General features: G+C 53.1%; 1 protein-coding gene across 1 annotated transcript; it reads left to right on the top strand.

The window, feature by feature from the left end:
* Positions 1 to 10332: 10332 nt before the first annotated feature.
* Positions 10333 to 12513, top strand: PXL1 (Paxillin-like protein 1; the record flags this gene model as incomplete). Its single annotated transcript, XM_032033328.1, has 3 exons — positions 10333 to 10453; positions 10505 to 10627; positions 10676 to 12513. 3 exons carry the CDS (start codon positions 10333 to 10335, stop codon positions 12511 to 12513), a joined length of 2082 nt encoding a protein of 693 aa, XP_031887345.1.
* Positions 12514 to 13039: the final 526 nt, after the last annotated feature.

Here is a 13039-nt window from a genome sequence, read left to right as displayed (position 1 = left end):
CTAGACGTAGCATATTATGAAGCCTGTGCCGACGATGCGCCATGCAGACTGAAGTCTGAGTGGATATTGCAGGTCTCATTTGAAGAAGGAAGTCAATATTACGACTCTCTCAACATATATATACAATTTTGCTATCGTGGAAAGTCACTCGCAGTCTCGTTAGAATGAGCAAGTCCCTGTGCAACTAGACATAAGTATGATACTGCACAATCTTAGTGATGTCAATCGACATCACTAGCATACACCCTCAGACCATGAGTCGCTTCATCTTATATTAAAGTGTATAGGTTAGGAGCATGTATTGGACTTGGAAGAGCCAGCACAATGTCCCGCTGCTTTTGGTTCAGTTTGGGTTGTTACCTTGACCAGCTAACCATCGAGTCTTTCCCCTACCCCGTCTCACAGTCTCATCATAACCTGCAGTCGCTCCTCGCACATAGCCAACCAAGCATGGCTGGATCAAACCTGAATACGTTACAAACGATGACAGACAACATGATGAAATGCAGCGCCGCAATAGACCACCTCACACACCACCTTCTCCCATCATCTTGAGACTATTCCTGAGCGCGCCATGCTCCCATCAAGGTACATCCGAGGAAATCCATCCCCAGGAGATCATGTGCTTGTAATTGGCCACCACCTCAGGGAATCGAATCATTTTCGGCTTTATGTAGTCTACACAAGATAGGTTCAAGCCCAAGTCAAGGGCAATAACTTATTCGCATCCGCTCCGACCAACTGAGCTGAGTGGTTCCGCCCACCCTTTGTCTCCGAACGTCTTTCACAGTGTTAGGGCCTGATCTTCCTTCTTATTAGGCTATGCAGACAATCAGAGGGTCTTTGCTCCCTTCTGCAATGAATTCGAGAGCTTTGTGCAATCAAGTCGAGAGACAGCGCGGCGCAGAGCTCTTCCACCGCGAACCAGCTCACCAACAACATCTCCTCGGACTCAATGTTGATCGCCTTATAAGCGCCGTCTCCATCCATCATTCTCGTACGATATTGAGCACCAATTTGAGATACTTCAAGCATAATAAGCCAAGTATTGAGCCGATATCTTGATAGTGCCAAGCGGCCTTCATAACCTATGGTACTGGAACTCTATGTTGAAAGACAAAGTACTCGTGATCGGCGTACAATAATCCAACCCAAATGGTACAATTGTATTGTTACCAGAGGAACCAAGTCAACCATTTCCGGCAGTAATATACCCAGATATCTTCCAAAACCACAGACCTCGTGTTGTCGATAGGAGATACGGATATGTCGCATTCTTATGAAGATCATCGCACGGAGCTGTGTCGTCTCCAGCAGTTAATGGCTAAGCCTTGGACTTAGGTAAAGCTGCTACCCCTTTACTATAGCACCTGAAGTCCGCCCACGATCTGCCAACTCCTCTCACCAATTCCCATATCACCATCCGCCAAGTTTTTCATTTCCATATTGCTGTTCTTCGAGCGTTCATCTCGATTGCCTACAATATCTGGGCAAAGATAACGACCGCGAGAAAGAATGCTAAGTACATGTTACCTGCAGCCGTCTGTGAAAACTTGCTCGAATGTCAAGATTCTCTACGAGATCCCAGTCATCACGCTCACATGAAAGCCAAACATAGCACTGAGCATGAGCTCGGGAGGATATTGTCTGGAACTTCTCATCCACAGCCTGTACCGCTGGACTTTATACTCAGCCTCCCTGTGGCGAAGCTGGTAGCCTTCAAGCTTGACATTTGCCGTCATATAAAAGCGCTCATCTCATGAAATGATAGCTCAGCAAGCAAATGCATTCGGATCTTATACGTCCTGGCTGTTAGAGATGAAGGTTCAATGATGCCAGCGCAGTCCTTCCTGTCCCCGAGCCACACAGCTCACAAAGACTTACCAGGCACAGAGACACCAAGTCATATCAACCTCAAGTCACCCTTTGCTGTCATCTATATCTCCATGGTATTCGCACAGACATAACCAACAAATGGACGGCTCAAGCTATGTGACATCGGACCTTCAATACATGTAGCTTTCGCCTTGAACTGGCTTAACGCAGCCCGTTACAGTAGATAGGGAATACTGAGGGAGCAAGACCACGATCCTGATCACAGCTTATTGTGTCTAAAAAGAATCAGAAGCATTCTTGTGAGTTGCAAGGTCTTTTAAAGAAGATGTTAGGTCCACAATGGTCCTCCACTGCCTCACGTATCGAGACTATCGTCAATCGCCATATGCTGAAGATGCCTTCGCAAACGCTGGCCAACGTGCACTGTATTTAAAGCTCATAAGCTACAATCTCGGCAATAGTCTGCACATAACACAAAATATGTCTCTTTTGAAAAGTCCCTCTCTGGTCTAATAAAGACTTGATGCCCGCACAGCCATCCTACTGAAAGTACGCCCAGCCTATCCGTCTGTACGCACGTAACAAATTCCACATAAACCCCTGCCCTCATCAATTCTGATACGTTATTCCGCCCATATGCTCCTTAAAAAGCACAAAATGCCACGCGAAGTAGGCTTGGTTGAGGAAGTAGCTGATAACTCCTTGCTCTCCTCATACGCTGGCTCATCCCGGCTACGTGGGAGCAACTTCCCTCTTCTTCTCATTCAAACGACCATGATATTGATGATTACGATTGCTTGCCAGATAATTTCTAAGCTATTCCGCAACCTTTTATGTCCTTTTCCAAACCTCACTAGCTCATGAGGAAGTCCCGGTACATGTAACTTGCTCTCCTTGCTCTCGAAGATCCAGCACCACAATGTCCAGCCAGTGTCTATATATTCAGCTGATGAGAAACATGGAATCAAGTCCCCAATCAAGTGAATGCATTCGAGGCGTACAGGACCCCATCCCGCCTGTGCCTTCTGCTGCCATAGTACTGTAAGGTGCTAATCACCACGCGAGCAGCCCTGGAAGAGTTCCGGCCTCTGCGTATCATACCACAATATTCCACAAGCAGAGGCGACGCGTATGCTCTCTCATGAGGTCTGGGGTCTCGAACGGGAGGTACATCGGCCGCTTCAGTACACAGAGCCATGAACTTGTGGAATAAGAAGCAAAGAAGGTTTGGATTTGCTTAGTTGTGTCCGGGATTTAATTCATCATCTTTCCATAACTATATATATGTGTAAATGTGTGAACATCTGCCTAGCCCACGCCTCTCTCAGCATCCCAAGCTCACCCTGGAAAATCACAGCGTCAACGCACCTTTACCCCCCCGCCTCTCTAGCCAATCTAAACATATATAAGACGCATGATCCTCATTCATAAGCCTAGAACACGCAGAGTCAGCCTTGCCACTGTCCTTGCTTCATCGAAAATGCCGTTCATGGCATCCTTCAGACCTGGACCCGATCACCTGGAAAACACAATCTCACCACCCGCCGTTCGACACCTCACAGCCCCTCAGAAACCTCATCCATCACCTCTATCTAGAACATATTCCAGCGTATACATCTCAAAAGCTACTCACTGCGGACACGCACATGAAGGAAACCACATCCCGACGCAGAGTAACCTTCCCGCCTGAGAGGGTTGGTTACGAACCTGTCACCAAAATGAGCAAGTACTCGACATAATTGTCTCTGGTTGAATCTAAACCAAGCCTGTTGGTTTATATATCCGCCCAGAAGCCCCGCCCACAGAGAACTTCCCATGCCGCACCCGGTATTGTGGAAGAAGAAGTATCACGAGATCTCAGTACAGAATCGGGCACGCCATTGACGTATATAAAAGCTTACCGTTCATGCTACAGCAAGACACTCTCCAGCGATACCATGCAACCACGGAAAGCGGTGCAATGGAAAAAGTGATGGAGTCCACCGGTACTATATGCACAAATCACTCCCGTCTCGTTCGCCGCCTATCGCCTTGACCCTGAGCTTGATGCACCGCATATTACTACGCAGAACAATCGCCGTTATTACTCTAGTACTCCAAGCGGAATATACTAATGAAAGTCATGATTGCCGACCCCGCAGAGCTCTGGGCTCCGGTAGAGTGGCCGGCGTCTTAATCCGACCATAAGCCATAGGCGAAGTACAGGATGGCCAATTCAACCGACCCCAACGACGCGAATTTCAGTCAAGCGAGTCTGACACGGATAATTGTCGTGGTATATTCTAAAGGGATTTGGTAACTGCTTAAATACAACTGGCATCTCATCGAGAAGAAGCCGCCAAACGCTTTGCGCACGCTACAGCGGCCGGCAGACGCCCCACCAACTGATCTCCAAAATTGGAGACCCCCGCAGCAGCCCTTCATAAGTACATAATTCCCTTGCCTCTTCAACAACCAATGGCGTTGTGGCAGAGTGGTCTAATGCGCAAGACTAGAAATCTTGTTCCTTCGGGAGCGTCTGTTCGAATCAGGCCAACGTCGATTTCCTTTTTGCATTTCCTGACAACATTTCCACACTTCACAGAATAACCCACCGGCTTTCATTTTGCCGCACCCAGCAACATCAAATCACTCAAATCCTCAAAAAGTCTCGCCTCGTAACTGCAAATCGTACCGAGTCATCCCCGATTGGACACGCGCACGGTATACAGTCGCTTTGCGACACCGCAACGACGGGAAAGACGGGAGAATGACCGTCACCTTGTGAGGGAGGGCGGAGGATCAGCCATGTCACAGTCTCAAATCCGGAGGTCTGAAGATCCTCAGAAAAGAACGTTCGGTTTCGAGGTTGCTCGTCCAAGCATGATCCCGGTCGTCGTTTCTGGAGGGGGCTCCGAACACAACGTGCAACCTGCAGTCTCGGACTGAAGGCGAGGAGAGAAGAGGCGAGACGGCATCAAGTCGCGTCCATGTTCCGACGTCTCGAATGCTGAAGCGGGGTGGCCTGCTGCTGAGTCTGCGCTCGGAGCGGGCTGCGGCGCGGCTTCCTCTTGAGCCGCCTCCTGACTCGAATTATTTTCTGTAATTCTCTCGTCTGTAGAACGTCGAGAATTTTCTTTCTGGGGCCCCGTCGCAAATGCCAAGACCAGCACCTTCAATGCGTGAGTTTCTCTTTGCGGTGATGGTGCATGTTCTTTTTTGGGCAGGTGCGTTTTTGTTGGAATAGGGGGACGCAGAGGCGAGGCGTTGGGAAAGCGATATCTGAGGGATTCAGTATGACCACCATCTTGGAGATATCCATCAGTTAGCTAGACAGGCTGATCGATGTGGTGGTATTAGCAGGCCGCGCCGCTGACCGCATTTGTGTCGGTGTGTATGGCTAGCGGCCGCCTGCAAGCCGCATTCCCGAAGAATAATCCCGAGTGCTGCACTCGAAAGGGGTTGCCTGTGGAAACGAGATGGCAGTCACGCGAGCTCTGTAAGATTTCATAAGGCCGTGATGATTCAATCTGTCCTTTTGCTCAGATTGCGTCGCGTCGCGGTCTTTGAGTGCTCGGTGATGGCGGAGTCAGCACGTCCCGTTAGCACTAACGTGGTTGATGGCTCGGTGAAATGGCACGATCATGGCTCAGACTAGAAGCTGCGGTGTCGTTCCAAAAGTGACGGCTCTGCTGTCTGCTTGATAGCACTTCAGCCGAAGGCGCGTTATTGGACATAATAATTCCCGCTTGGTCGATGCATGGTCAGATCGGAGACTCTATAATGACGAACATCAGGAACGGGCCTCTGACAGACGGCCAAGCGCGATTTCAAAGATAGTGTCATCTCTCGCACGGCGTCTAACATGACTCCACGAGGGGCAGAGTTGATCGATACAGCGAGTCTCATCTGCCGCTGAGGGGTCCGTCGAGACGATCATGAGGGGACTTAGGGACCTCCACTGTGACTGGCGGTGTTCTCGATCGCCAAGTCTTTTGTGTCTTGATTCGACGATAAATGAGGCTCGACAATCTCGAACTCGCAAAAGGAAATGGCCATGAGGAGGATCTTCGGCCAGTGAGGTGACAGGGAGCCTCTTTTGGGACTCAGGGCGGACCCAGGTCAGGGGTGAATTGATGGGGTGGGTGGCCAGAGCAGAGTCCAGACTTTGCCTGCAGCAGTCCAGAGAAGGTTTTGCTCACGTTCACTATTTGCCTGCCGCAGGAAGAGACAATGGATGGTTTGCGACCCGACATTCCGACATCCTCCATCTTGGGGTTATGCATCTGTGTTCCTGCAGCTTGCAGGACGGCGTGGCGCTGGACCATTGCATCGCCAAGATACGCCGGGGAAAAACTCGAGTTAGCACTCTTAGCATAGGCAAGCGGCGGCAAAGCCACGAGAGGTGCTATGCGCGCGTGAGTAACAGATTCATCAGTGCAGAGTGCAGAATTGTGCAACGCGGCTAAGAGCTGCGGGCTGCAGGTAAATTGCGGTGAGGCGGGTGATTCCCTAGAGACTGGACGTGATGGAACGTGTCGCTGGCATTGGAAGTGTCCGACGTGGTCGTTAGCGACCCCATCCGAGTGCTTCCAATATTGGAGTATTGGCTCCGTAAACCCCGGGTCCCAGAAGTCTGCCTTTCTGGAGTCTGGACCGACGACCGAGACACGGCGGAAGAGAGTGTCCACCGTCACCCACTTGCTCCCGCTTGGCGGTTGGGCAGACGGCGGCGGTGCATGAGCATTGGAGTTGCAGTATTGAGTCGGGCATCGGGAGCATTGCTCATGCCGGAAGCTCTCCATACAATGCGGCCACATTGCGTGCAACGCAATGCGCGGCTGTGGTCCATCGACAGCGATGGCTTCCGAATTTTCGGGCGATGATGTCGACGACGCAGCCTGATTGATCCGGGCTGGTTATTAAGTGAAATGATGCGTACCAAGTGGTCGACACGCGTCTGTCCACTGGAACTCCAACGATTGAGGGTTCCATTGAAGGTCCCCACGGCGACTGGGACGCTATTAGGAGCAGCCCGATATAGCATAGGAAGTGCATGACAAACAATTTGGAAGGCAACGTTGTGGGCAACCAACGGTCGGTTCTTCCGTTCGGGGATCAGTGTCGACGAGGCTCAGCCTGCCACTGAGAAGAGGGCGAGACTCTGACTGATAGAGAGGCCCGTGACTGAGATGTGACAGCTTGGCGAGCGAGCGGTGACAGTCGGCGATGACAGGAAACCGCCGTTTTATCAGCGAGCTAGACGATTGAGGCAAATGAGTGTAGGATGAGGATGACGAGCTTAAGCAGCACCCCTGGAGTAGCGTCGACGATCCAAAGTAGCGCCAACCTGACAAGCCGCCAAAAGCGCAGGAGGAGCAAAAGGCGATTGCAAAATGCGAGTGCCAGCGGAGACCAAATGCGAGTGCAACTGTGCGAGTGCAAGTGCAGGCAACGTGAGTGGGAGATCCAATATCAGCCGGGCAAGTGCGGGTCGACGAGGTTCTGGTCCAGTTTTTGCCTTGGTCACTGGATGGAGAGACGAGGATGCTTGAATGTGAAAGCAAATGCAAATGCAGGTGCAAACCGCCCACGTCGGAAAAGATCTCCACTGCCAATATCTACCGCGGATGCCTTACTCCAAGCGTTAGGTTGAGTGATTGAGCATGCTTGGGTACGGATGAGGTAGCTGCGAACCAACTGAATGGTCGATGAATGGAGGAGCCCGGTCACAGTCACTTCCCAAGGATGCACTTGCTGACAATGCTGACTACCAAGTACGGATAAGGTAATGGAACGAAGTCACTCCTTCCTGAGAAGGAGAACGCCACGGTGCCTGGTCGTGACTGCCCTTTTTTGCTTGGAGGTGCACCCGCACTCCAAGGCCCGTTTAGCCAGGGGCAAGCGAGGCCGCTAGCAGCGATAGGCTTCTGGAGGACAGTGGAGGCCACGAGGCCCCACAGGCGCCGTCCTGCAAGGTACCCGGCCCTCCAATCCAATTTGAGCCAGCGGTGCGTGGAGCTGCCCGCGTGAGGTTCAGTTCTCGGGCTGGTGGAGGGTTGCATTCTGCACCGTTACTGGTTCGCTGAGCCATCCATCCATCAGAAGAAAAGACAGAAGAAAAAAAAAAGGGTGAAATGCACCCCCGCGGCACGAACTGGTTTGGGGAACGCCGTTCGTGTTGATTAAAATTTGGGCAGAGATGAAGAGAACCATATTCGGCCATGGCCCAGAGGTCGACGTCGTATTGGCCGCCCGTTCCAGAGGACAGTCGTCATTGGCATCCGCAGCTGCTTCTATTCTCTGCTTCTTTTGTCGTGACACTACCCATGAAGATACTGCCGAGTAGCAGTACGGATTACAGTTTCTCTCCCACCTTATCCCGAACACCTGCGGCCTGGCTTCAGGGACAATGGGTCATATGTAGCACAGCTCGCCGGACTCCGAAAGACTATGTCATGCTGAATGCTAAATATGGACGGGAATATAGTAGATGGGGATGGATGGCATCATGGATGCGTGGTCTAAAGTGCGCGTAGAAGCACTGGTGCCTGTATCATCATGATTGCGGCCGCGCCTGAAGTGCACCACATGGCCATGGAACCGCCCCGCCCGATGCATCTCATGTGTGTGAGTATCGCGGCCTCAGCTTGAGTGATGTAATTGAGTGACAGATGGATGATGGATGCTTGCTTCCACGCTCAAGGAATGGATGGATCACTATGGATGAGCTGGGCATGCTGGACAACATGGAAGCGCCATTTGCGGCGGCTGCACTGCTGGCTGGCTGCACTGCACCACCAATGCCCTTCATTGTTGCTTGTAGATTGCTGGCAAGAAGACCTGAAACATGCGAACACTGGGGAAGGCAGTCGTCGCTATTCCTGCACACATCTTACCTTCGGACATCCAGCATGCGGCGTGTCCTGCGGCGACTTTTTTTTTTTTTTTTTTTTTTTTTTTTTTTTTTTGATTTTATTTTCTCAACTTGATTGCGAGGAAGGCGCTGCATTCTGTTCGCAGTAAGGCGCACATGGGAAACATGCCTTTCCAGGGCAGGTACGCCGTCGACGGTGGTCCACCCCGCCGCCTGCGCACTTTGGCCAGCGGTCCTGTCCATTTTGTTCTGCATCTTTCGACACCGTACCTGCTGTTCAGAGATGGACCCTAGGTCCTTAGGTCCCCTCAGTGCCCGACGACCCCTCGCCCAGCAGCGCATCTGTCGCAGGTGAGCAGGTCTGCTCCTGGTGCAATCCAACGCCAGCAACAGATCCTCGACATGGGCGGGATGCACCTTGTTCTGACTTCTTTTTGACCGCCCCAAGGGTCTCGTCCTGTTCTCGGTGAGAAGCCAAGCTACCTTACCCTACCTTAGGTATGGAGGGTAAAGAAGGTTCCTTACCGCCTGCTTACAGATACACGTGCAGCAGAGTCTAATCAACGGCATCGATAATAGCCATCACCAAACCGCCATACCTATCTTCATGACCCCCTCAAGTACCAAGTTCAATCGCCCACCACCAATCCTCCGTCCCGGCCCAGCTCCATCCTGTGCCCTTTGCGCGCATCAACACCACGCAAATTAATCCTTGTCCCCTGCTCGATGCTCGTCAACCGCCAGGCCCAACCTGGTTTGGCCTGGACAAGGCCGCCAGGGGTTCTCGACAGCCACTGTCTGTGCTTCACTCTGACCACCCACACCTCCGACAGGGGTCTCTTCTTCATTCAACAGCCAGTGCCAGCACAAGGTCCTTGAGGTTCCTGGAGGTCCTTGTCCAGCACACTGAGACAGTCGTTGACTCTCTTCTGCTCCCCAAATCCGCCAAACATCCCGACACCCTCTTTCTCAACTTCGAGACACGAGACGCAACACCTCTTCCCAAGCGACTGATCCTCAGACCAGCTTATCCCGTCTCGTTTCTCGTCTGTTACTGACTCTCTGCCGTGTTTCTCGCATCTGCGCTGGTCCCAAAACACGCTCCGACTCTGCATCCTTGACAGCAACCAAGATCCCGGGTCCTCGTGCGACTCTGCAGCAAAGCGCTTCGCCAGAAGCTCGAGAAAAGAAACCAGAGACACCCGTTCCAGACCCAAGCGCCACACACTCACTCAACCACCGCCTGCCTCCACGAGCTGGTCACACGCTCATCGCCCGACACCTCTGCGCCTACTATTACCACGGGGATCCATACTTGCCCTCGACCCCGTCACATCACATCAACATAGTTTTCGATCTTAAGCTGGAAACAAGGCGCGATCGTGCGTCCCCCCCGTTGGACTTCCAGGGACAACGTCAGTTCACGTCACTACCGCACTGGGCTTTCTAGAAACACTCAAGAGGAGCCTTTCATCCCCATTGCTCTCCGAGCACACTTCCTCTTCCGCTACTTCCGTTTTTGGTCTGCAGCCCGCATCGACGGATATCACCTTGATGCGGTCTGTATCGAGCTTTAGAATACGTACGACAAGCCTTCAGTAGACAACAAGAGCTTGGCCGCTTGGCCAGAATCACCAAAGATGGCCATGCCACGGGAGTCGAGCTTCATGCCGACTATCAAGTGCTCGTCATGTGCTCAACAAGTCGAAATCTCCATGATGGGAGAGCACATCTGCGGAGGACCACCTCCAGACGCGGACCGTAGGTGGTGTCACAAAGCATCTCTTGAGCCAGTCACTTACACTCACGCAGCCATGCCGCCCATGCCAGCCATGCCAGAACGTCCGGATAGTCTTGGTTCGTACGGTCAACCTCCGCCCCTCGACAACAAGTACGGCAGAATGGCACCACCCACTCTAGATACGAGCGCAGCGAGTGAGTTGCCCTTGACTGAATCCACGCAAACACTGCTGACAAGACTAGACATGCCATACATGCGCCAGAGCCAACTTACCCCGATCAGCACATCCACCGGATCGATCAGCGTCTCGCCAAAGACACCTAACAGCCAGGCCATGGGTCGATCAGATGACTACTTCCAGCCGCAGATCGCGAACGATTACAACTCGAATCAGCAGGCCCGACGTCCAGGAGGATATGGAGGTTTCGACGACGGCGAGGAGTTTGGAGATCAGATGTACCCGAACGAACCCAAGAAGCAAGCCCCTAGCCTGCTCCAACGTATGAACACGATCGCCCCTGGGCCATTCGAGATGGGTCGAAGGAATGGAGGAGGTGCGCCACCTGCTGCGAAGCTGGCGCTTCGGCCTTCGAGAAAGCAGTCTTTGACGCCGGATGATGGCTTCGGCGAACGGCCGTTGACGTCTGCGTCGAACAACTCATTCATGTCTGCCGGCAGCAGTGGCAGTAACCCCGGTGGGATCGCACCACCCAGACTACCAAGGAAGAACGGATATGGAGGATTCGGCCCCCCAGGAACAACGCCCGATGAATTCGAGCCTGAACCTTACCAAAGCCGTGCAGGCACTTTCCCCCGTCCTAGCGAACCTATGGAACCTCCTGCCAGAACGCCGTCAGCTCCCGGCCTTCGACCCGACAGATTGAGCAGACCATCTAACGGACCTGACCACGAGAGAAAGCGCTCCATGGGCCCCGACACATCCAGGCCGCCACCACCGAGAACGAGTCTTCTGCGACCGACAACTTCGGGAAGAGACGGTGTGCCACCGGTCGACCTGGCCAGCGAGTTTGGAGCAAGCAACCCGTATCACACGCCGTCGGCGTCGACATCGTCAGCATCAGGGGCTTCCATGTTTAGTCATGGCCGTCAGGCAAGCTCACAAAGCTCACAATCTAGCTCAGCACAGCGCTCGCGCCGGAACCCTTCGGATGTTACCAACTTTGATAACCTCATGAACGACATTGAGTCGTCCATGAACGCCATGTCACCAACTAAAGAAGAGATGGCGCCACCGCCTCCGCCGAAGCAGGCGCCCAGAGATCCTTATTCCGGTCGTCGTGGCCCCTCCGAGGATCTCCGCAACGACCCCGCTATCCAGAGTGGACGAACTCGCGCGAGATCACCTCTTGGTAGACCAGATTACGATGCTCGCGACCCCAAGGATCGCTACGGGCAGGGTCATGAACGCCAACCCAGTGATCTGCGAAGCGTTTCATCTCCGCCCCGCAACCGTCGACCCTCCGCTGCACCTTCTCGTGGGAACTGCAAGTCTTGCGGAGATCCGATCAAGGGCAAGAGCATCTCGTCTGCCGATGGACGCTTGACCGGTCGTTACCACAAGGCCTGTTTCGTCTGCACGACCTGCCGCGAGCCTTTCTCATCTGCCGAGTTTTATGTTCTCGACGACGAGCCGTACTGCGAGCAGCACTACCACAAGCTGAATGGAAGCTTGTGCGGTACCTGTGGACGCGGTATTGAGGGCCAGTACTTGGAGGATGAAGATCGGATCAAGTACCACGTCGGCTGCTTCCGATGTGGCGACTGCGGCATGTCACTCTCCAATGGTTACTTCGAGGTCAATGGCCGGGCATACTGCGAGAAGGACGCCTGGCGCCGGATGCAACAGTCGGCGAGAAGACCCCCGCCTGGCGGTCTGGACGTTCCCGGACCCGGAGGACGCGGCGGACGCCGACCTAGCAACGGCCAGTCTGGCATGCGACCCCCCATCGGTCTTCCGCGCGGCCAGCGGGTGCCTCCTGGAGGTGGCCTCGCTCCGGGAGGTCTCGCCGCCCCGATGCCTCGCATGAACAAGCGCATGACGAGGCTCGGAATGATGTAAGCTGCGAGAGACGCCGATGTCTCTCGGGCACATCGCCATGCACATTCACTTCGTCGCATTTGAATCATTACCTAGTGCATTTTTAATACCCCACGACACACTTCACGACCACGATATACCACCCTCATCTCGCAACATACACTTTTTTTTTTCATTTCTGCCATCTGGAGTTTATATACCCGGTCCCCAGTGGACTCTGTTGGATACCTGCATAGAGCGACGACGTGATGTCGTCTTGTTTGTCTGATGATGATTGGGAGGAAGCCCTGACGGGCGCATGTTTGCCGTGGACACGAGTCCGGCCGGAGTAGCATGGAGTAGCATAGTAGGGGACGAGGGAGGCTTTTGCAGGCAACAGGGTGCAACACGGGTGCTCACAGGAAATAGCTGACCCGAGGTCAGACGGCTACGAGGCCAAGATATACATAGCAAAAGCCAATTCAAGCAAATACTTCAACTTGATGCTCCAATCTCGAACGTCGTCGATTGGGTCTTTCAGTGTATAAGCTCTGTCGAGAGGATGCTT

The sequence above is a fragment of the Colletotrichum fructicola genome, assembly GCF_000319635.2.
Source record: "Colletotrichum fructicola Nara gc5 chromosome Unknown KSG_Nara_v1_contig10, whole genome shotgun sequence".
In the NCBI taxonomy this organism is placed as follows: Eukaryota; Fungi; Ascomycota; class Sordariomycetes; order Glomerellales; family Glomerellaceae; genus Colletotrichum; species Colletotrichum fructicola.
Note: the sequence above shows the minus strand (reverse complement) of the source record. Positions and strands in the feature narration are given on the sequence as shown.